Source organism: Nilaparvata lugens, chromosome 2, assembly GCF_014356525.2.
Source record: "Nilaparvata lugens isolate BPH chromosome 2, ASM1435652v1, whole genome shotgun sequence".
Classification (NCBI taxonomy): Eukaryota; Metazoa; Arthropoda; class Insecta; order Hemiptera; family Delphacidae; genus Nilaparvata; species Nilaparvata lugens.
In genome coordinates this window covers 73616884-73642118 of record NC_052505.1, presented here as the reverse complement: position 1 = coordinate 73642118, position 25235 = coordinate 73616884, and the positions used below count along the sequence as shown (strand labels likewise).

The following is a 25235-nucleotide window of genomic DNA, read 5'->3' as shown; positions in this document are numbered from 1 at the left end:
CCTTATTATGCAAGGAAAAATAACAGGCAAGAGATCAGTGGGCAGAAGACGAATATCTTGGTTGCGCAACTTAAGGGATTGGTTCCAGCGTACATCCAATACCGTGTATCCAATGAACTATTCAGAGCAGCTGTCTATAAAATTAAAATCGCTATCATGATAGCCAACCTCCGCCATGGAGACGGTACATAAAGAAGAAGAAGAAGTATATTATAATCAGATAATTTATTCTAGTTGAATGATCACTACTGTAAATGTGATGATCTTCAGTTTCATTCCTACACTCTATACCTTATATTAATGGTCTCAGAATGACACTTCTCATCTTGTTTATAAACAAGTTCTTGTTATAACTGTATTTAATATTTATATTATTCGTCGTTTGATAGTTCTTGAGTAGAACTCCAGCAAGAATTAAATTTATGTTCAACTCCGGTGCTATTAGATGAGATTACATAATTTAAGCAGTATTCAATGATGAGTGATGAGAATGATGACCAAGGGCGATTGATTGATTGAGTGCTTTATTTGAGCTGATTTCAATATGAAAAGATAGCTTGTCCACCCATTTATAATAACTTACAATACAGCAGAGTTTCGGGCGAATGTATGTAATATAAACTGAATAATAATTATAGGGTGGGTGAAAAGTCCGAGAAAGGCCTAATATCTCATACACGTGGGTGATTTGATGGTGGGTGTGATTGGGGATCCTACTCAATCTGAAAATACTACTCTACAATGACTTTAAAAATCTGTTCCACCATTTTAAATGCAACTTAATTTTTTATTAGGAAAGTGGTCATGTTATACATAATTTCGATACGTAATTTTGAGAAAAAATGAATGGTGAAAGCCACACATCGATATCTCAAACAGTTTAGAAGATATTCATATTATTAATCAATACCACTCATGTATTCAATTTCTGATTTGCATGGTATTGATTAATAATGTGAAGACTATCTTCTAAACGGTTTGAGATATTGATGTACGGATTTCGCCATTCGTTTTGTCTTGAAATTCCGTATTTAATTCATGTATCGTATGACCTTCCTATTTAAAAAAATAAAGTTGCATTCAATATGGTGGATCAAAGATGACGGACCAGATTTTTAAAGTCATAGTAAAGTTGTATTTTCAATTTGAGTAGGATCCCCAATCACACCCACCATCAAATAACCTTTTTCCTCCACCTACTGTCCAAAGTGCTCACTTTACTCCCTGAAACATAATACTAAAGTGTCACTTTTTCACTCTCGGGAGGAAAAAACTCCCTAGAGCGTAAAAGTAGCTCCATTTATATAACATGGGAAGCATCTCCATTATTCTAAAAACTTACATTTGAAACTTATACAAGTTATAGAATACAAAAAGCCCCATTGTATATTCATACTAAAAGTCAATGAAGCTAACATCTATTGCCATATCGCCCCATCATGATGTCAGCATCGAATAGAAAAACCTTTCTGTAGAGTTTGTTTACATTTTTTTCTATAGCAGTTTGTGTCTATTTCAGCGGGAGCACAGCGGGAGTTTACCATTTTTATGAATAATAATTTACTTCCATCTGAATTAGACACAATCTGAAAGTTTTCTATCCAATGCTGACGTCACAATGGGGCGATATGGCGGTAGATGTTGGCTTCAGAAGCTAGACTTCCCAGCGTGTCTATTCTATAACTGGTTTAAGATTTGAAATAGGTTAGAAGGTCTAAGCTCAGATGAGGAAGCATATAGAGTAGTCATGAAACCAACTAAATTCAATACCTCAACCAGACATTTAATCAATATATAAAATATATGTTTGTATGCTGAAATTATTACAAACCTCATATCAGTATACTATAAAAATGTATAAATATTTTTCATATTCATTGTTATTCAAAATACCAGCCAACGGATATTCCTTATTAACTAATCAAATTTGAAACGGGAACCTCATCATAGTTGTAGTTGAGTCGGCCATTGCTGTTACAACTTTTGCCGACAGATAGCACATAGCGCTGTCGGCGGAGAACTGTGATTACAAGCCAGCTGTTTACTTTTTAGGTTATGTTGTAACACATTGTTACTAGTCACGTAAGTTTTAAAAAATTATGCTATTTACAGTTTTTATAGAAATAATGTAGGTGAAGGAAAAATGCTGTGAGTATCACGAGGTTTGAGATATCAATATGCGGTTTGGCCATTCTTTTTTTCTTGGGATTCCATATCGAAATCATGTATTGCATGACCATCATTCTGTTTAAAAAATGATGCTGCATTCAATGTGGCGGATCCAAGATGGCGGACCAGACTTTTTGAGTCATAGTGAAGTAGTATTTTCAAATCGAGTAGGATCCTCAATCACACCCACCGTCAAATTACCTCTGTGTATGAGATATTAAGCCATTCTCGGACTTTTCACCCACTCTGTATATAGATATATGATTTGAAAAAATGCAATTCAGAGAGACCGAGAGATAAGAGAAATAAAATTCTTCACAGCCCAATTTCAATTGACAAATTCATTAGATATACAAATCTACTATACAAAATTAGATTCACTCAGTGTGAAAAAAATATCTTTTGAGCTCAAGGGGGGATAAGACCCTTCCTTCATTTTATTCGTGAAGATAATTCCTTTGCTTCTCTGTAATGTGAATGTCACTGGTCCGGCTATGATCGAATTACAAAAAAACTTATTTATATATTTATCACCTATTTCGTAGCCTACCTCAAATAAAAAAATTTGTACCTCACCCCAAATCGAGTAATTGATATCTCTAATGTGCCGGGCCAGAGAAATGGTTGCCCGGCTATCTTTGAATTTGAACTCAAGCTATGCACCATTATTTGGTACCTATTTCGTACTATTTAGTACCTCGAATGAAAATATTCGTACATCGAAGGTGGCAGAAATACAGCATGAAAATAGTAGAGGTCAATCACCTCTCAGCCTGGCTGTGTCTGAATTTTACCAATTCAATTATCCCAATATTTAGTACCTATTTCGTACTATTTAGTACCTTCAATAAAAAAATTTTACCTTAGAGGTAATAGAGAAAATACAGCAGAAATTTGGCAAATGTCAATGACCTCTCAGCCCGTCTATGTCTGAATTTCATCAAACTGATTATGCCAATATTTAGTACCTATTTCATACTATTTGGTACCTTCAAAAAGAACATTTTCACCTCAAAGGTAACAGAGAAAATAAGTTACAGCATATATATGATGGGCGTGTCACTGGCCCGGCTATGTCTGAATTTCAACAAACTAGTTATGCCAATATTTAGTACCTATTTCGTACTAGTACCACCATTCAAAATATTTGTACCTCAATGCTACTGTAACAGAAGAAATACAGCATGAGAATGGTAGAGGTATTTTTACAAGTATAAAATTAGGCATACACAATAGTAGATTAGAAAACTTAAAAATTGAAACTTTTTATTTTATTGACAACACACTTAAATCTTATTAATTCATCAGCTATGGAATTGCATCATGAAAATCCTTCGAATGTAGTATTGGTGGAACGAGTACATTGACAAGAAAGATACGTTTTGGCACTCATAGAAACAATTTCTCAATTACAGTACATGCAATAATAATGGTATTTACAGTTTTTATAGGAGAAGAATTCCCTATAATTTGAGATTTGAATTTATCAAATATTCTTTTACAAGTATAGAATCAGGCCTACATGATACTAGATTACTAAACTTTTTAAAATCAAACTTTTTATCCAATTGACATCACACTTGACTCTCATTAATTCACCATCTATGACACATAGTCAGGGCAGTCTAGACCACAGCCTGGTTTCTGCCTCTGAACCAATCCATAAGCCAAAAAGGATTTGTGAATAGGCTCTTCAACGACCCTATTTCTCTCTCAATTTTATTTTAATACTACAAAAACTATTCATTTTGAAGTTAGAGTTTAATTTCATGAAACTTCAGAAGTACTGTTTCAGAAGTTCTGAGCTACAGTAAAAATCTGGTGTGGTGCACTCACACAGCTTTCCTTGCCGTTATGAAAATTGATCAAGTGACGCTAGTGTTCCCGCGCATCTCAAGTCTACTTTTCTAAGATCTGAGCCAGCTGGTGACAGGACAATAGCGCTGCAGACACACGAAGTCTGCTATCTCTTCATAGTGAATGATTTAATAGAATCAACAGTTGCCAACAGTGTGCAATTGAATAATCTTATTTTCTCAAATTTCGAGCTTATTTCCAATTTTAGGTGAAAATGTTACTGAACATTAATTGTAGAGATTTTTATGTTCAATCTTTTCCACTTGAATTTTTTAGTTTAAATTGTATCTGAAGCCTGATAATTGGGAATCTAAAACCAAACTTTGGATAGATGGTGCAGTGCTCCTGAAATTTTTACAGATATGCGACTTGTGGCAGTTGATAGACCTTTTCAATTACTATTTTAGGTATAAATTTTATCAAAATCGTTGGAGCCGTTTTCGAGAAAATCTCGAAAAACCCTGTTTTCGACAACATTTTCGCCATCTTGAATTGCATTTGATCAAAATTGTTCGTGTCGGATCCTCATAGTGTAAGGACCTTGAGTTCCAAATTTCAAGTTATTCCGTGAATTGGGAGATGAGATATCGTGTACACAGACGCACATACACTCATACACACATATATACATACAGACCAATACCCAAAAACCACTTTTTTGGACTCAGGGGACCTTGAAACGTATAGAAATTTAGAAATTGGGGTACCTTAATTTTTTTCGGAAAGCAATACTTTCCTTACCTATGGGAATAGGGCAAGGAAAGTAAGAAATTATATATGCTTCAACACATTGGAAATATGACTCTTTTGTACAGCTGGGCTACTCAAATTATTAAGTTCTCATGTGTGTGAGATTTTCCTTTGCACGGATAATTAGTGAACTACTGAGCATTCACGAAACTCTTCCACAAAATCATTACTAAAAGTTGAAGTTCAGAATAGGTATTTTAAGATGTTTGAGCGCTTCAAACGATTCGCAAGTATTTCACCCAGTATAATCAAGTATCGAATTTTATATTATTAGTGAGCTTTAAGTATTCAGTTGTTTTTTTTTTTAAGAAACACCTCTGCTGATTATACAGTTGCCATTGTTGGAAATCGTCATGATACAAGGAAAATTCGAGATTTAAGATACAACTTCTATAACCAATTTTATGACAATAAATCCTATTAGATATATTATGACTCAAGCTTGCTCAAGTAGTGTAATAGATAATAAAGTTGAAGTAGCATACCCTACCCAATAAAAGTGGAATGATGACTCGTTTTCAATTGCGAATTTTCCGTTCTTACGCAAGTGCACTTATTGGCGAACAAGTAATCGCTGATAAGATACCAGAGTTCAAATAGGAATCTTGCATTTATAGTTAGAATTAGTGTTGTTAATTTCTGTAAATGCTATAGAACTAAATAATTCAGTACCAAACGTGATGAGATGTATTCGGATCCCGATAATAGCATTGCTGTGCATGAGGTAAGCTAATCGGAAAAAGCGGGAAAATGGCTTCGTCTCAACAAATTGAGGAATTCAACAGTGATTTCAGCTTGTGCAGAATTGACGATCAACAGGAAACTGCGCGTGACGATATAAGGAGTCGATTGAAACTTTTGAATATACATTTCAATTGGAGTCTTCACCAAACAAGACCTGATGGCCCTAAATCTGAAATACTTGTTTCTGAATTGAAGAGGAAGTTGAAAGAGATGTTGGACTCCAGTAACTCAGAATTCACATTTCAATCGTAAGTTTTCATTGCCTGCATTCATATTATTCTTTCACTCGTTAGATGGGACACATCCATTGTGTAAAATAATCACCTAACAATGTTCGTAGAACCAAATAGTATAAAACTGTAATCCGGATATGTGATAATTATTTACAATTATTGAATCGTATTATTAAAGTGATATATACAAAATAATTATATGTATAACGGAATTGAATATATGACAATAACCTATCAACAGTATGTGAATGCAACAATGTAAAATGTATAACAAACATTTGTAACATTTACAACTAACATGAATAACATTATTTAGAATGGATATCAACTGAATAGCAGTATCACATATAAAATTAAAAGGTTATCAACAATATTCAACATTGCTTCTTTATCAATAATAAAGAAAGAATGCTTCATTGCAGTGGAAGAAGAGTAGCCTACATCGAATTAATTACAGAGTCAAGATGAACAATAACTGATGAAAACACAGTATTCACCTCAATCTGGAATAATCCTAATTTGACTATTGACATCTGTTCATATCTTGTGAACAAAGAATTTTTACGTAAACATCATTAATTTTTTGAGAGATTGGGCAGCAATACTAAATTTTAGCAGCAATACTTATTTTATTCTCATCTTGATGCTTGAGCGAGTACCGTACCGTATAACTTGAAATGAAACGACATCTGAAATTTTCATCAAATACAAAATAAGATAGAAAAAATGCTCAGGATCTTCGTTTGAGTTGGTGTTTTAACTATTAGTACATCGTTCATTCAGAAAAATCCTCATCATTCAATCATAAGATACAGGTATAAATAATGCTGTGCTAAACATTTTATCTTGTCAAATCTTATTTCTTCTAGTATGTGTCTGATTCATATGACTCGTAAGTAGGCCTACCGGGGCTCTGTAACGGTACTTCTCTGTGGCATTAGCAATTTTACCCAATTAGAAGTATTTACATGATATTATGTGCTTTTAATGACTAAATTGATTTAGTGAATTTAGGTTATAAATTTAAATTGAATTAGGTTATAAATCTATGAATGAATTTGTTTATAAATTTGAATTATTGCCTAGTAATTTTTTTGATCAATGATCCACTGTCGCAGCTCTATTTATACCAGGATTTTCACTGAAGCAGAGTGTTCAGACCCTTACAATGAGTTGAATGAGAAGATAGAATTATTATTTCTGCTATGTTTGAACCCAAAGGTATTTGTCAAACTTGATTTATGGTCAACTATAAAGGAATGACAGAGACCAGAGAAGATAATTCCGCTTTGAAAACCATAGTCATAACTGATCGACATTATACATGATTTATTATTTATAATCATATACTTCAAATTGTTCACAGTTTTTGTTGTCAGTTGACAATGGCTCAAGAACTGATAAAATATGACACTGCTAGTGCACTGGAGAAGGTGTTGGAATGTGAGCCGTGGGTGATGAGTCTCAAAAGTGACACCTGTCAAGAAAATGAGTTCTTTTCTATCCGAGAAGCCGTGGAATACATTTATATAGGTTGCAAAGCGTTTGTATTATTCACGAGTGGATATATTGTAGAAGCGGAAAAGGTACTTCTTTAAAAATATAGTTTAAAATTTAGTTAAAATTAGTGTATTCATATCTCTTGTTCAGTTTTTCAAGTTTTTTATATCAGTTTTTCTCATCAGCTATACTTGATAGTGTTGAATTTCAAGTTTTCTTTGGACTTTTCTAATACTTCCCCAAGAAAACCTTCTGTTTGAAATGAAAAATTCATTGTGTACCCGGAGTATGTTAAATTGGCTATGGAGGTGCAAAAGACTGTTCCAATATCACGAGTCTTATCTAAAATGAACCATTCTCTCCAATTTGTTTGCTGTATCATCTAATCAATAATTATAATCTGTATAGAATAATTATAATCTGTATAGTTGAGACGTGGAGAAAAAATCCGTCTTGCCAAGTTGTGCAGAATAAAATTTCAATCTTTTTATGCAAGCTAATATGACGGGATGTATTCAATATGACAGTTGATTCAGAGTTGTTAATTTGAATATAACCAGTCAAATTGGATTGCAAGAGAATATTAGAATTTCGCACAATCTGGGAACACGGATATTTTCTCCGAGTTTCAACTTATTCTATACAAATTATAATTTATAATGATGAATTTTATGAGATTATCCACTTAACTATATTAATGATGATTCCAAGGGGTAAACTCACCTCGATCGGAGCAAGGAACGGTCAAGGGAGAACAATACCCCTCCTTCAACGCCGGTGGAATGAAAAACAATAACTGTCAATGGATTATCCATGTCAATATTCAACAATAGGTCTGTTCTAGCCCTCATTTGGATACTTTTAGGACCGTTTGAACATCCAAAGCTTGAACTTAATTCAATCAGATGGTGGATTGAACTCAAAATGAACCACATTTTAACGAACGCGACTTGACATTATGGATATAATCCAGTTTGAAATTGAATTGAGTTTAAACTGAAACTGTGCAAATGGCACTTAGTAACATATGAAGTATTTCCAATACCTACTTCAAAATCCAACACTCTGATCCGCAAAAAGCTCATTATATACATATCGTTAAAAAATCAAGTAGCACTAAGAAAATCATATTTAAATACACATATATAGCCTACATTATAAACATAAGTCTAGTACAGTTACTCTAATAATGTCATTTGATGTTAGAATTGGCTCATTTGAAATTATGTTCCATAAAGATGAAATAAAAAAGTCTCTTTGAATGAGTTCAATTATGATTCTCTGTGTTTTGCTCATTTGTGCTCAGAGTGGATATATTGTTTTTGAAACAATAAATACATTTGTACATTTCTGATAACCTGATACAAGAATCGTTATACACTAACATCATTATTTTATTGCGCAAAACTCAACATTTGATCGCAGGGATGATTTTTACCACAAGACAGACATCTTCTTTGCTCAATTGAACTGTACATCGATAAAAACTGGTATATGCCTACGGTTTAAAAACGGTTTAGATATTTGTAGCATCTTGATAAGCTCTGCAAGAACACTATTTTGCACCTAGAGCTACAGAGTATAAACTGTGTAATAGTTGGAAATCAAAACGTCGATAGACCTTTACAGACCACGGGGTCCACGGGAATGAAAATCCTCGAGTGAAATTCTGGGGATAAAGTTAGTGTCCGAATGAAAGTGTGGAATAAAGTCACTGAATACAACCATATGAGGATGAATGCTTCATTGCACAAGGATCAGAAATGTGATAAATCTGCCTGCCAAAGGGTCTCGCAGTTGCATTGCTCTTCCTTGACCGTTCCATGCCCACATTAAGATAGGGTCTACCCATTTGAAGTTTAATATTGGTAGTGAGAAATAACTAAATTTTTATCTTACTAAGAAATCAATACTTTTATGATGCAATATCTACTTTAAAAATTGAAAGTCTTATGATTAAAAGGAATGCTTTATGTACGAGTAACTCCAATTGAAAATTCATTGGTCTTGAATTTCCAGTTAGTTAGTTAGTCAATCTTTGGGAAAACATTCTGTGGAGTTATCATTGAAAGGGTAAGTGTGAAAATGATTTCTAGCTATAATTTTTCCAAAAAATAGCTTTAGGCAGAGCTTTATACCGTAACACAAAAATTAAAACATTTTGTGGATCCTGTAGGTGCTTTCAAAAATTCCTGACTTAGAGAACATGGAAGAAATACAAAAATCGGGAATATATGCTGTGAAAGCTTGTGCTTTCATGCAATATGGCCTGCCAGGATTTGAGAAAGCTTTGGAGTACATTAGCATCGCTAGATCAAAGCATCCAAAAATGGCTGAATGGCATTTTCTGACAGGGAAGCTCATGAGTAAGTCCCTACCGTGACTCATTCTACACTTTTTCATTACTACTAATCATTAGAAAATTGAGATCTAGTGTAATACAATACAATGCAGGAAAGCCCTGTCCAAATCCAATCAAATGATTTCAATAGAAATTGTGGAATGCATTCCCCATCAGAATTCAAAAGCGAGCTTTTTGTTGCGGGTAACCCATGCCCTAACATGCGGGTTCAAGCTATTTTCTTTTCAATAATGGTGTGGAGCCCCTGCTTGTATACCAAGATATATTATAATCATGCCAGATGCTAGAGCTGGAGCAGGGTGTTTATTTAGAAAATCAACAATCTATTTCTGGAGAAATTTGTGATTTCTCGTTTATGAAATAATAATAATAATATAGGCCACGTTAGATAACAAGTTACTAAGACTTTAATAAAAAAAATCTAAAACAACGTAATAAGTGGGTTTCAAAATAAAATGTAAAGTTCACTTCATTCAATTATTAATCCAAACTTGCATCACTCGAATAAAATATACGATTGAAAAAATGAAAAGCACAAAGTCTAATATTACAAAAAAATATTGTGCAATGTAATGTGAAGTTTCTTTCGAATACCTATTAATTCTGATGAGTAGTCATGAAAGTGCACTTGTTCAAATATAAAGGCACCTCCATTATTTGAATCAATAAGTTTAAGGGATTACATTGGATTGTTTTTTAAATGGATATTGTACAATCCAGGTTCAAATAAGATTTTACAATAAAAAATGCTCATTGATGTAATTAATCATTGAAAAATGTTATTATATGCTTTATTTTTCCTATTTAAAGTTTTAATATAGAGATCTTATTCATTATTGGCAAGTTGTTCATTGATATGTCATTGGATATCTTTCTTTAATTCACAGAGTGGACCAAAAGTAGGTTTACAGACATACAGCGTTTGTGAGAATCATGGTAACAGCTTATTTTTTTACAATTATAATGTGACAGTAAATTCGATTGTAGAACCTATTTGAATTCTTAAGAACTATTTTTAATTTTTTGCCCGTAGTGCGAACGCTATTTTTTGCCACACCAAAAAAAAACAATATATTTATATATATGAGAAACATTGTTTATTAGGCACTTCCGAAAGCAAAACTGAAAGGACATAGCTCTAGCAAATCTCAGGTAATCTAAGTATCGGGAAATCGTCCAAGTAGTTTCGAAACTATCTACCAGGTTCAGTGGTAAACGCAGTACTGAATTTTTAGATAACAATACTCCTTGTTTCTTAGAGTTTCCTATAAGTTCAATTGTTACGGAACCACTTCATGCTTCTATGATTGAATTATTCTGCAATAAAATCATATCATTCTATTTGGATAAATGAAATACAAATAAGATATAAACTGTTCAAATTCAATTTAAAGAGTATAATATAATATTTAAGAGTAGAAATTCTAAACTCTAAGAAACAATGAGTATTGTTGTCTCCAGTCTCAGTACACTGAACCTGGTGGATAGTTTCGAAACTACTTGGACAATTTCCTGATATTTAGATTACCTCAGATTTGCTAGAGCTATGACTTTTCAGTCTTGCTTTCGGAAGTGCCTAATGAACAATTGTTCTCATATATATATTGTTTTATTTTTGGTGTGACAAAAAATAGCGTTTGCACCACGGGCAAAAATGTGTTACCGGCTCTGAATATTTTCTATTCACTTGAAAACCAATTTCGAGCCGGTTTTTGTACATTTTTGGCCCTAGCTGCGAAATATACTTTTACTGACCTATATCTTTTGATCATAGGGTAGCAAGTGGGACTTGAGAATGTAAGGTTATAAGTTTGAGTCCAATCTTAGTCTCTTTTTTCTGAGAATTTTGAACTTCAATCCTTCAATGAATAGTATCCACGTAATTTTGACAAGAAGAATTTAGTTTACTCTATTTTTCCAAATAATTGTTCTATTCTTGTCAATCAAATTTGATATGATTATGGTGTACTCTAGATTTTAATCTGTAATCCAATCTATTAGTGTTTTTCACAGACCCTTGCGGGTTACACCTGCTTGTTTACTGAAAGAGGCTGAAGGAGTGATTTCATCTTTGAATTCCAGCAAGAATTCGACACATTAAACGTTATTATACCGTTGTCGAATCAATTGATGCAGAAGAAAAGTTCTATCGAACCGCTTATGAGCTGGATAGGAATGAACCCAGCTATGCGTTGTACGTGGCTCAAATCACCCGTGAAAAAGCATGTAGATTGTTTCATGAATGTCGCTACGATAGAGAAGCTCAAAAAAATTCATTGGTATACATAAATAGAATGCACGAGGAATCATTATCGTTATACACGTAAGTAAATAGAAATAAAAATTATTAGCAACAATGGAATACGCCTACCATCAACAGATTTAAAATGAAATGAAATGAAAAAATTCTTTGTTAGGCGGAGTTAGGACTTTCAAGTCCTCTCTTCCACTCTACCTCAACATAACAAATGCAATTGAATAAATAATACAGTGTAACTTAATATATAAATAAAAATACATTAAATAATAACGCTACAAAATAGAAACATAGTTGGAAAAAACAGTCAATCTGCATTTAGACTGAAATAGTTATTTGTGCAACTAGTGCGCAAAGTGACACTTTGCTGCACCGAAAGAAACGTTTACGCACGAGCCGTAGGCGAGTGGGGAATGATGGTTTCTTGAGTGCAGCAAAGGAACTTTGCGCACATATTTCACATTAAATTTTTCCTACAGTTACCATTGGATGTAAAAAATAGGTAATTGAAGGTAAAAATGGCTCATAATTCATCAACTTTTTGTGAGTGTTATATTGTGGCACTTTTGCATAATAAATTGTGTGACAATTGCTGATAATGAAGTATTGCAATCATTACACACAGAAATGTTCAGAAGTTAATGGAAATAACAATAGACTTGTCAGAGACATTTCAGAAGTATTATCCAGGAGTCAATTATTTTTATCTCATCTACAAAAAATCATAAAATAGTACTATAATGACGATTATAATAACAAAATAATATGATTGATGTTGGAAAATAATTCCTTTCTACATAGGTATGAAATAATATATTTTTACTCATTTCCCTTTAGATTTAATATTTACAGGGTTTTTTAACTTACCTTTTTCGGAGACTAAAAGTGGAATTCAAATATTCTCCTTTCTTGTATGTTCATTGTTTTTCTTCAGTGAATTATTAGTCAGTTTTATAAGCTACTGCTGCTGCCTACTATTTCACTTGCTCAAGATGAAATCACTATTCTCTTTTTGGATTCTCTTTATCCAAATTTTCTTAACATAAAAACTATACTGTCATAAAACCAATCTGATCAAATAATATGGACTTACTATTTGGTAAACTGTTGAGCAATAAACTATTTCAGTCTTTTATTCACATAAGATCATTTTCACTACACTCACACATTGAAAATACAAAAAATGATGAAACATTACTATTATGAATAAGCTAAACTGTCTCAATATTTAATTTCTAATTAATAAATGTTTTTGGAAAAGTAATTATTATATTTTTGAGTGTTATTGTACTTTCACAAACCCTGAAGTGAAAGACTTAGTTTTTATTGTTATTAATACTTATTGTAAATGAACAATTTTGGCAATTGCTTATCACAATACCGGAACCAGAAGTGGATACTTGTTCCTGAAATTGTCTGGACTCATTAACTACATTATTTGTTGTAGCTTGCTTTAAAATCTTCTGTCCAGTTGATATTTTTTCTGTAATGGAATTGTCAACATAACCCTCAGCAACAGTCGAGCTCTTCCAACCACCATGACGTTTTAATTGGAGTAGGTCACCCCCTGCTTCAACTAAAAGAGTTGCAGAAGTTCGCCGAAAACAATGGTCTGTGTATTTGTGGGGACTAGATAATTTCAAAAAAGCAGCAACTTCAGATGGAACTTTGGCAATTGTATTTACTCTCACATTTTGCTCAGTGCAAACACCTTTATCATACTTTAGGAAAAGTCTATCCGAAGGCACAGCTGATGGTCTCAATTTTAAATATTTCCGAAATATGTCCAAATATCCATCATCATTCGTGATGGTGATATACGACTTTTGTATGTTTTTGTGTCAGGAACCTTTACAATGAATATGGACTCTTTGTCTTCAATATCGGCAATACGCATCTTAGTGAGCTCTTCACGTCTGCATGCACCTGCTAGCCCTAATATTAGAACTATTTTTTTCATTAAATAAATGTCTTCTGGAGCAGTATTGATAAATTTTTCAACTTCACTTTTGGATGTTTTAGATTTTTTGGGTTGATAGCCAACATTCTGTTTTTTAAGAAATGCAGTAACATTTTTATAAGAACTAATATCTATATCATGTTTCACACGAATCGTTGCGTTTAGCATGGAATAAATGCTCCAAAGTGTAGGAGGTTTCATTATTTTTGAATGTTCAGCAAGATATGCCAAAAGAACGCTTTCTGATGGGGTTTTCACTTTTTTACTGTTACACCACGAAGAGAACATCTCATACCTTTTTTCATATTTTTGTCTCGATTTTTCTGGAAGTAAGTTTAGACAAACATTTTTAGCGATTTCTGTCAATTCTTCTAGAGTACAGATGCTTGTCTCACTTTCACTATCACATTCAACACTATCCACATCCATTTTTTACACAAATTATCACGAAAATCGAACAAGAAACAACAAATTTGCATTCAAAATACACGCTAACAGCTGATTTGAATAATGGAAGTATGAAGAACCGACAGGCGCGCGACCTAGCGGAAAAAATCATAACTACGTTCGCTCTATCTTTCCATCTATCTAAAAACAGTTTCCAGAAATTCAGATTTCAAATTACGTCATAAACTACAAAAAATGCTCAAAAGTAGCCTAAAAATATTAATTAAAAAAACATAGACACCAGAGAATATTGATTGTAGCTCTTTTATTCACATGGATATCAATGAACGGTAATTATTTAACCTCAAAGTTCAAATTTCAGAATGTGTATTTGTTAGACTACATTTCTCATTGCTTGCAGTTGCAATGATAATTATCAATAGGAAAGAAACATTATTTATTATTAAATGATGAGAAGTAATTATTTAGTTATCATTTACATAAAAATTATTCTTATTTTGGATTTCTAGATTGGGATTTTATCATAAATGTTTTTATTTAATGTTTTTATGTTTTTAAGAAATGATTCTTATCCAAACACAGTCATTCTAACCAACTTAATTTTGGTTTTCGCGAACCAATCATCCATATAACCCACTAACTATTTTGTGTTGTCATGTTGCAAATCTGGAGTACGCAAAGTAATCACTTTGCGCACTAGTGCGGAAAAGTAATTCTTTGCGTTCTGTAATCAGTGCAGGAATGGTCACTTTTCAAGGTAACTGTAGGAAAAATCAATTATATAATTCAAGGAACAATAGTAAAAAAGGAATTATCAATATAATCATTCACACAACATTCACACAGCCCACCAGACCAGTTCCAAGCGCCAACCACACGCTTGACCTCCACCCCAAAGCAAGCACGCCCATCAATGGCCCGGAACGGAGCAGGAAGATTATTCCACAGCCTAAAACCCGTGACAGTGAATGATCTCTCAAAAGTCGTCGTTCTATGAATGGGAAAATCTAGCAGCAAGTTGCCATGCCTTGTTGCACGTTTACCGATCTCAGACAGGAATCTGAAGCTCTCTGACAGACAAGATGGATATTTGGTTTTGTTTATTGGGTGAAGCAGAGTCAATATGGGCAAAGTACAAAGATCATTCAATTTTAGGAGAGAGATTTCATTTGAAACAAGCTAGACTCAGAAACAATCTCCATGGTTAGATTTATTCCCATTCCATTTACTTAAAAATGAACTTCCTTTTATCATCAGCTCCAACATCTCAATGAAAATTGTATAATTTGGACTTGCAAGCACTCCAGTTAGCATCACCAGCTGAATGGGAAAAATTGGAAATTTTGTTTACGATGAAATACTCAGCAGACGAGCCTCCATACAAGATAAGCATGTTTTTCGATGATGGCTTTTACAATTGCAGTCTCTTACTCAAGTAGCATGAATGAGCCTGAAATAAGAGTGTCTGAGACACTTCATATAATTTTTAATTTTAGCAGTGGACTCAACCGCACTACACATCTCAAATCCAGACCTGGTTGCTGCAAATGAATAAACACCTACATAAAACACAATTTACCAATTGATCACATTTCTGCATCGAATTCACATCATCTCTCTAGTCTTTGGTTCCTCAAGGCATTTCTACTTTGGTTCGATACTAAGAGAGGACGGAATGTTTCATAACTTTTCAATATTATCCACAGGGAACTGATTGAGACTTATCAAAATGATTCTTTCATACTGGGTCGATGTGCATTTGGCATAGTGAAACTTCCCTGGCCATACAAACGCCTTGATTTGGCAGTGAATGCTATTGAGCAGGCTTTGAAAATATCTCCTGAGAATCCTCTAATTAATCATTATGCTGGATTGATTTATCATCGCAACCTGAAGGTGAGTACAGAATATATTTACAGTATTCAAAATATAAACTTCGATAATATTATCGACAAATATTCCATTTATCAAGAAAATGAAAAAATCAGTATAATTCTAGAATTCACAGATTATCTTATAAGGTTTATTGTTGACTAGTAGGTAACCCATGCTTCGCAAGGGTCTATTTTAAATCTGCAAAATGAAAACTTGACGTAATAAAAAATTCGAAATTTGAAAAAAGCCTATAAACATCCTCGGTTAATGAAGAATCTTTATGCAAAATTTCAAATCAATCAGTCCAGTAGTTCAGACGTGATGATGTGTCAAACATAATTTTCCTACATCACGTACGTGTATGAGCCAGCTCTTTCCATTATTATAGTAAAGATGATGGATAGATGGATGATTTATCAGTATCTTTGAATGAGAAAAACTTTTGAACGGTTTCAGAAATAGGTGCGGTTTTGATGCAACAGAAAATCAGTTATTTTTATTCGAATAGGATCCAGTAGATATAAAAGGGCGACTCTGGCACACAAGTGTGCCAGAGTCGCCCTTTACCTCAAGGTCATCCAGGTCAACCACCCCCAACCTCAAGGTCATCCAGGTCAACCACACCCACCTCAAGGTCATCTAGGTCAACCACACCTACCTCAAGGTCATCCAGGTCAACCACACCCACCTCAAGGTCATCCAGGTCAACCACACCCACCTCAAGGTCATCCAGGTCAACCACACCCACCTCAAGATCATCTAGGTCAACCACACCTACCTCAAGGTCATCCAGGTCAACCACACCCACCTCAAGGTCATCCAGGTCAACCACACCCACCTCAAGGTCATCCAGGTCAACCACCCTAACCTCAAGGTCATCCAGGTCAACCACCCTAACCTCAAGGTCACCAAAAAAAGAAAAAAAAAGAAAAATTAAAAAAAAATTAAAAAATTGAAAAAAAAATGAATAAAAAAAATGAAAAATTAAAAAAAAAAATTAAAAAATTAAAAAAAAATTAAAAAATTAAAAAAAAAAAAAATTAAAAAATTGAAAAAAATAAAAAAAAAAACTAGTACGTGTGTGTGTGATTTCGGCGTATTGGTTTTGGATTACTTCCATCTTTATCAACATCAAGAGTAAGTACCAGTGCATTTTATAGTTATATATATATTTATATTATATTCATGATTCAACAATTAAGTCCAAAAGAGTACAACCAAAGTCCAAAGAATTACAACCACCAACTCAAAGAACATAATTCACAATTAAACTCTCAACTTGTATGTATTGGAACCTAATTCATAATTACACTAGTCATTTTTGACTATGTCATTTACTCTATGTATTAGAACCTAATTCATAATTGAACTTGTCATTTTTGAATTTAAGTCATTTTAGAATTTAATTGTCAGTCTCAAACTACTTCAAAATTCTACTCTTTTGGACTTAATTGTTGAATCATGAATATAATATAAATATATATAGAACTATAAAATGCACTGGTACTTACTCTTGATGTTGATAAAGATGAAAGTAATCCAAAACCAATACACCAAAATCACACACACACGTACTGGTGGCACACACACATGTACTGACGGCATGACTGCAAGAGACACAATGTCCCACTCCTTGTAGAACAACTCCTTTTATACCCCAGTTCAGGATCCAGAGGGAGTTTTTCCCCCTTTTTTCCCTTTTTTCCCATTTATTACCGATTTTATGTGTTTTTAATTTTTTTTTTTCAAATTTTTTTTTCTTTTTTTTTTTTAATATTTTTTTTTTAATTTTTTTTTCTTTTTTTTTTTTTTTCTTTTTTTTATTATTTTTTTTTTATTTTTTTATTTTTATTTTTTTTTTAATTTTTTTTTCTTTTTTTTCTTTTTTTTCTTTTTTTTTAATTTTTTTTTTCTTTTAATTTTTTTTTTTTTAATTTTTTTTTCTTTTTAAATTTTTTTAATTTTTTTTTTTTTTAATTTTTTTTCAATTTTTTTTTTTAATTTTTTTTTATTATTTTTTTTTTTGTGACCTTGAGGTTAGAGTGGTTGACCTGGATGACCTTGAGGTTAGGGTGGTTGACCTGGATGACCTTGAGGTGGGTGTGGTTGACCTTGATGACCTTGAGGTAGGTCTGGTTGACCTAGATGACCTTGAGGTGGGTGTGGTTGACCTGGATGACCTTGAGGTAGGTGTGGTTGACCTAGATGACCTTGAGGTTGTAATTCTTTGGACTTTGGTTGTACTCTTTTGGACTTAATTGTTGAATCATGAATATAATATAAATATATATATAACTATAAAATGCACTGGTACTTACTCTTGATGTTGATAAAGATGGAAGTAATCCAAAACCAATACGCCGAAATCACACACACACGTACTAGTTTTTTTTTTTTAATTTTTTTTCAATTTTTAATTTTTTTTTTTTTTTAATTTTTTAATTTTTTTTTTTAATTTTTTAATTTTTTTTTTTTAATTTTTCATTTTTTTTATTCATTTTTTTTTTCAATTTTTTAATTTTTTTTTTAATTTTTCTTTTTTTTTCTTTTTTTGGTGACCTTGGGGTTAGGGTGGTTGACCTGGATGACCTTGAGGTTAGGGTGGTTGACCTGGATGACCTTGAGGTGGGTGTGGTTGACCTGGATGACCTTGAGGTGGGTGTGGTTGACCTGGATGACCTTGAGGTAGGTGTGGTTGACCTAGATGATCTTGAGGTGGGTGTGGTTGACCTAGATGACCTTGAGGTGGGTGTGGTTGACCTAGATGACCTTGAGGTTAAGGTGGTTGACCTGGATGACCTTGAGGTTAGGGTGGTTGACCTGGATGACCTTGAGGTTTGGGTGGTTGACCTGGATGACCTTGAGGTTAGGGTGGTTGACCTGGATGACCTTGAGGTGAAGGAGGAGTCTGGTGCACTTGTGCACCAGACTCCTCCTTTTTATACTACTGGATCCCCAATCATACCTATCATCTAGTGTACTTTTAAAACAAATATTCAGCTGCTTCTATACAACAACTGGAAGCATGACAAATTGAAAACTTGACGTAATGGAATCTTGAAGAACTGAAAATAGGCATAAATAACCATCGTCGGTTAATTAAGAATCTATATGCAAAATTATTTCAAATTAATCAGTTGAGTATATTTCAGTCGTGAAGATGCGTCAAACATAATTCCCTATTCCTTATGTGTATAAGCCACTTCTTTCCTTTATCATAGTATATAAAACTGAAGAATACATAATACTTGGAAACCTCACAGAATCATATTGATTTTTCCAATACATCAATAGTAGTTTTAGTTCGATTAGGATCCTCCTCAATTTGAATCAGGCAGCCTTTTGTTTTCCCAATTCCAAACAAAATACCTAAAATACTCGTTTCACTGCGAATTCGTGTCTGATAGTACATTGTAACTGAAGAAAATAAATTATTACTTATTTTATTGTTATCTATTCATGTTTTTCTTATTAAATTCAATCATAGGCCTACAGCATGAAGACTATGTCCATTTCATTTGTACTGGTGGCAAAAGTTTACATTAAAAATAATTATTTGATAAAATCCAAGTTCAATTGTAATGAAAACAAATTCCTTCAAAAAATAATTGATAATAATACGTTTCGAGGGAGAAAATTAAGAACAAAAAATTTGGGAAGCATCGGGATTTGAACCGAGGAACCATCGATCCGTAAGTTAGCGTTTTACCGTTGAGCTAGACAGCCGTTTGAAAATGATTGTCTTGTAACAGCATTATAACCTTCCCATAAAAAAACACACACTTTGGGCTCAACAATGTAGCATATGGAACGTCATATACGGTAGCATAGATGAATTTGAACATTAATTCTGAAAAATCTAGAAGGAAGATTGAAATTTGGGCTTCCAGGTGCACGAGATTGATATTTTTAGAATATATGTGCGAAATTTGGAGATCTAAATTGTTCCCGTTTTTCCGGTATGCAATCCACAAGTTGACATGTTTTGATGCGAACAATCGAACGCACGAACACACGAACTAACACAACCCTACTCTCTCTTATTATAAAGATGAACGATTCCGTGAGAGTCACAAAATATTGAAAATAAGTAACATTGGAATATAGACTAGACACAATCATTTTGTTGTGAAGGAGAGTATAATATTGTATGCAGTTCTATCATTGTGTTTTCCAATGCTGAGCCTTGACACTGCTAAAGCTTAAGACACTGTATTATTTAGGCAAACAATTAGGTGTACATAGGGAAATTCCCTGATAAATCCTTCTATCTGGTGCTGTACGTTCTAAGAACTCACAGCAAAAAGAAGCTAACAAGGCCTAATAATAACAGTCCTCCTAAGGGCTACAAGCAGAAAATTCTTCAGCTCAACATAAAGGGTGTTTACTGGGAACCACATGGTTTCAAAAAGCCATGAATTTTAAAATTTTGAACAAAAGTTTTATTTTTTTAACACAATGTGTTAAGCTTGGAACTTTGAAAGATTACAAAAATTAAGTAGAAAAAATAACATAGCGTGGGTGGCGTCCTTCTGATTGAAAACATGTTTCCAGACGTTCCCTGAAGTTACGCATCGCATATCTCGTAACATTGCTTGTAGAATGGCTTGGATTTCTCTTCGAATGACTTCCTTCAACTCTTGCAATGTGCGTGGGTTTTCAGCGTAAACACGCGATTTCAAAAATCCTAAAGAAAGAAGTCCGGGATTGTCAAATAGAAATTGTGTTATGATATGCAATCGGCCCACGTGGCGAAACATTGAAGTGCCGGCGAAAGTCTCGCTGGGTCTGTGTCACGGATTCATTGTTGGTGTAAATCCGTCTCACAGCAAAGCATGGTGTTCAAGGGTCCACATCTTGAGTGTAACTAAAATCCAACTAGCCTTCGCACTGTATGACTTCCCCAGCTGTATTTCCGCATTATTTGCCATATACTATCTAATACAAAAACATTGGTTTCCCGTTAATCAGCCTTCAGAATAAATATCATGGTCAAAATGTGAATTTTAACAAAAATATTATCTACTAAATATAAGATCACTGAAGTGGTTCTTCTTCAAGAGACACACTCAAAGGACAATGAGAAGCTAGCTAGAAGAGGTGCAATTGGTGATTTCGGTATAGTTGCAGCAATACATCATGAGAAATACGGCTTAGCAAGCTCTGTGAGAAATGATATAGCAGATGTCAGAGTGGTGAGTAAGTCTGATAAAAATAATATATTCTGCCTAGTGATTGTGATTTCAGGCGTGAACATCATCAACGTTTACAAGCCACCTAATGTGAGATGCCCAATTCCAGTTATGAAAGTCTTCAACCCCTTGAGCATTCACATGGGCGACTTCAACAGCTATTCAACTTTGTGTGGAAACAGTGAAGATGTTAACAATGAAATTGCACCAAGTGGCCTCAGCCTCTTAACCCAAATTCGTGCCTTGTTTTTTACCCATCACTGATCTCTTGGGTTTTTTATTTTTGCCCCTTCCAAAACTTCACAGGGTCAAAAGCCTCACCTCTCCCAAAAAGTTTTGCCTAAATGGCCGCCCTTCTTTGAGCAGTGGTGAGTCTTGACCTCTCCACCCACAAACTCGTGACCTACGTGAGTTCCACTCCTGGTCTATTTGTAGGTCCTTCCGCTGAGAGAGGGGACGCCAAACTGCCTCTAGGGCGGCCGGCGCCCGGCCACCCTCGATTCAGCCTATTGACCCACATTTTTGCCTGGAGTTTCACCCATCTCTGGTCACTGGGGGTTTCCTTTTGGCCCCTCCGGAACTCTGCAAGGTCAAAAGCCTCACCTCTCCCAAGAAGTTTTGTCTGAATGGCTGCCATTCTTTGAGCAGTGGTGAGTTTTGGCCGTTCCACCCACAAACTCGTGACCTACTTGAGTTCCACTCCTGGCCTTTTTGTAGGTCCTTCTGCTGAGAGAGGGGACGCCAAACTGCCTCTAGGGCGCCCGGCCACCCTTGACTCAGCCTCTTGACCCACATTTGTGCATGGAGATTCACCCATCTCTGGTCTCAATCTGATCTCTGGTCACCATCTCTTTTGGTAGAGAGTTAGTGGGAAGGATACTTCGAATATTTTTCCCGAAGAATGGACATTCATATGTCCAAAGCTCCTCCAATTCATGTAGATGCATAACAATATTATCTATTTTATCTATAGTTCTTACAAATTGCTTTTTCATATCATATACAGCTCAATAATTATTTTCTTAATTTATATTTTGTAAATTCATCTATAATTTTGCTGTATTGTAAGCTATTGTATATAAGTGTATGAGCCAGTATATATTGTAATTCACATAAATAAAGTTCTCAATCAATCGATCAATCAGTCTCTTGGGTTTTTCTTTTTGCTCCTTCGAAACTGTCCTGATGGGGCAGATCCCGTGGGTTTGAAGGCGAGGCAACTTCTAGAATTGCCATGAAGTCCATTTTATTCGCTTCCTACTACAAACATGAATACTGTGGGTGAATTCTGGTTTTCAACACATTCTTTAGTACGATGATCGACTAAAAGCTCCCCCAACCCACAGGGGGCTGGTGAAGGCTATGTGGCCTGTCCTGTTTGTCAAAAAAAAACTTTGAATAATTGATGTACAGATCTTTCAGCTTTTGCACTTCATTTCGCAATGCCCAATCTCAGTTTTATGTGTGCAAGTATGTAGTCTTGAGATCATCCCCGGCTATTTAGTTATAGAAGAAAATCGTTGATGGGAATAAAAATATCATATTATTGTTCTATTATTAATGTATATAATTATTATAAGTTGAGTGGGAGAGTGTATTTCCTTCGAATTATAATTATGATTTATTTCAGGATGATGCAAAGGGATTGAAATATTTTGCACGAGCTGCTAATAAAGGCAATTATGCTGCACTGATGGATTTCTTGAGGTTGAAACTCCTGCTCGATCCAAAAAATTATGATCCACTTCCTGAACTGAACAAAGCATTGGAGTACACCGATTTCATTCCATTAACATTGAGTGAAATCGGTTCCTGGTATTTCTTTAAAAAACTGAACATCTTCAGTGCATGGGATCATCTACAGAAAATTACAGACGATCATTATATCAGAGTACGTTCAGCAGTTTCGAGATATTTTGTTTGGCTTTCTCTTTTAAGTTTCTAAGTTTCAGGTTTCTTATTTTACTGATATCCTTAGCATGAATAGTCGAAGTTTTGGCAGATAATCCTAATGGTTCAAATTCAATCCAACTAGTAGGTGTAATCCGCGCTTCGCAAGAGTACGAGGAAAACATAAATGGATTGATTTATTGATGTTTCTATTTTCATAGTTCCTTGCTGAGAATTGAAAATAATAGTCCCATCAAATGTACTTCACAAAAATAGAATCATTGGAAGAATAATAATTGAAGTATACTATCTTGTCAAAATAACATGGATGATCTTTATGATATATCACGATTTTATATTTTCTATTTATGTGGAGGATACTTCATTGGATTTTTAAATTCTCGGAAGAAAAAATTTTTTTTGGACTCGATCCCGCAACTTTTCATTTACAAGTCCAGCGCTCTACTACCTATGTGCTCCACGATTGCATTCGGTTGATGACCTGATTGGGCTTTCAAATTAAAAATTAAAAATGAGCTTTTAATTTTGGGCTTGTGAACTTAGAATCTAAAATTGAATAAATTTGTTTTAATAAAAGGATTGGAATCAATTGATCAAGATCTTGATTCAAAATAATTATTGAAAATCTCAAGTTTGGTCGTTCAGATCTGATGATGAGTCAAATATGTATTTCCTATCCCTCACATATTCATTTCGATTATTTGTTTTATTAATAGTACAGATGAGTTATCGAGGTTGTATTATTCAGTTTCCAATCTTGAAAAGCTTGATATTGAATTTATAGAGTCAAAGCACCAATGGACTCGTTCAATTATTGTCTGCCTAACTCATGCAAGAGTAATGTTTTCATTTATTTCATTCACAGAATCACATCAAATGAATGAGTAAACTGGAAACATGTAATAATAAGTGAATGGCATTGTGCAATCAAGTTGAAATTATCATGGTTCTAAATTCGTAATATAACATAAACACTGTAGTAAGCCCTCTGGGCTGAAGAGATCCAATATGGTTAGCCTATTGGGAAATTCTGGATATTCAAAGTCAAACTATGTTTGTTTTTTTTCAGAATTACAGGTCCGTCATCCAGAACATGAAATACAATTGCAACATGTATGAAGTGATATTCGATGAAGTTAAACTAATGATAGCTGAATGCAAATACAAAGACAAACAAGAAAGGGAGAAGCTGATGTCAATTCATGAACAATTGCAGATACTTTGTCCCCAATCACACTCAACGAGCTACGTCGGTCTGAAATCAATGATTATGAATAATAAGGACTCTAATAGTTTGCATTTCAGCCAGAGAGGCTCTGGAAATGGAAGAATGAGGCCTGATACACAAGCATGTGGCAAGGGTGAATCAGCTGGAAACTGGCGATCAAGCACAGGTAATATCAACAGACTAGTTTGCAACAGTTTGAGCATTCACAGGGAAGGAAAAACATATCAATGGAGGAAAAATGACCCAAAATATCACGAGATATCTCTTAGGAACAATCAGGGGAGTCTGAATTGTAGCAGAGATTCAATACACATCCATAAATATCAGAGAACCAATGTCTTCGCCTGCAAAACCAGTGATCCACATTCATGGAGGACAACTTCTACGAGGAATGTTTCTCCTTCTGAAGACCAACAATAATCATCAAATAGAAAACAAAAAATTCATGATTGGCCCCTTTGTGTTCTAAGGAATAGATCACAAGCTGCTAGCTTTCTCAATCACCTACAGACTAAGCTCTCAAATATTCATATGTGTGTATATCTACACATAATCACTAAACAAATTCATTTTTTGTTGAGAGCTAATCACGATGACGTCTATGGAAGTAATAAGCTCCTGGAAGCTTACAATGTGGAGCACACATATCATAGAAATTTAATATTATGAATATATATTTCTATAAAAAATTGAATTCAAAAGTCTAAATGAATTAGAGTTATCATAGGCAGTGTTAATTTGCAGTAAAATATTTTTTCTAAACCTCAACGTGGAATTAATTTAATTTGA

At 34.0% G+C, this 25235-nt stretch overlaps 1 protein-coding gene across 1 annotated transcript; it reads left to right on the top strand.

Annotated features, from left to right (window-relative positions):
* Nucleotides 1–5296: 5296 nt before the first annotated feature.
* Nucleotides 5297–25147, top strand: LOC111046566. The gene is made up of 7 exons (XM_022332143.2): nt 5297–5768; nt 7120–7339; nt 9430–9619; nt 11698–11938; nt 15947–16136; nt 22938–23198; nt 24288–25147. The coding sequence occupies exons 1-7, from the start codon at nt 5527–5529 to the stop codon at nt 24864–24866; spliced, it is 1923 nt and encodes a 640-aa protein (XP_022187835.2). The 5' UTR covers nt 5297–5526; the 3' UTR covers nt 24867–25147.
* The last annotated feature ends 88 nt before the right edge of the window (nt 25148–25235 follow it).

What these genes read in the sequence shown, in the direction of transcription:
- LOC111046566 (XM_022332143.2), top strand. Translation starts at nt 5,527, where the DNA reads ATGGCTTCGTCTCAACAAATTGAGGAATTCAACAGTGATTTCAGCTTG. An exon ending in ATATTGTAGAAGCGGAAAAG is followed by an intron (nt 7,340 to 9,429) that starts GTACTTCTTTAA and finishes TGGATCCTGTAG; the next exon opens with GTGCTTTCAAAAATTCCTGA. An exon ending in TTTATCATCGCAACCTGAAG is followed by an intron (nt 16,137 to 22,937) that starts GTGAGTACAGAA and finishes GATTTATTTCAG; the next exon opens with GATGATGCAAAGGGATTGAA.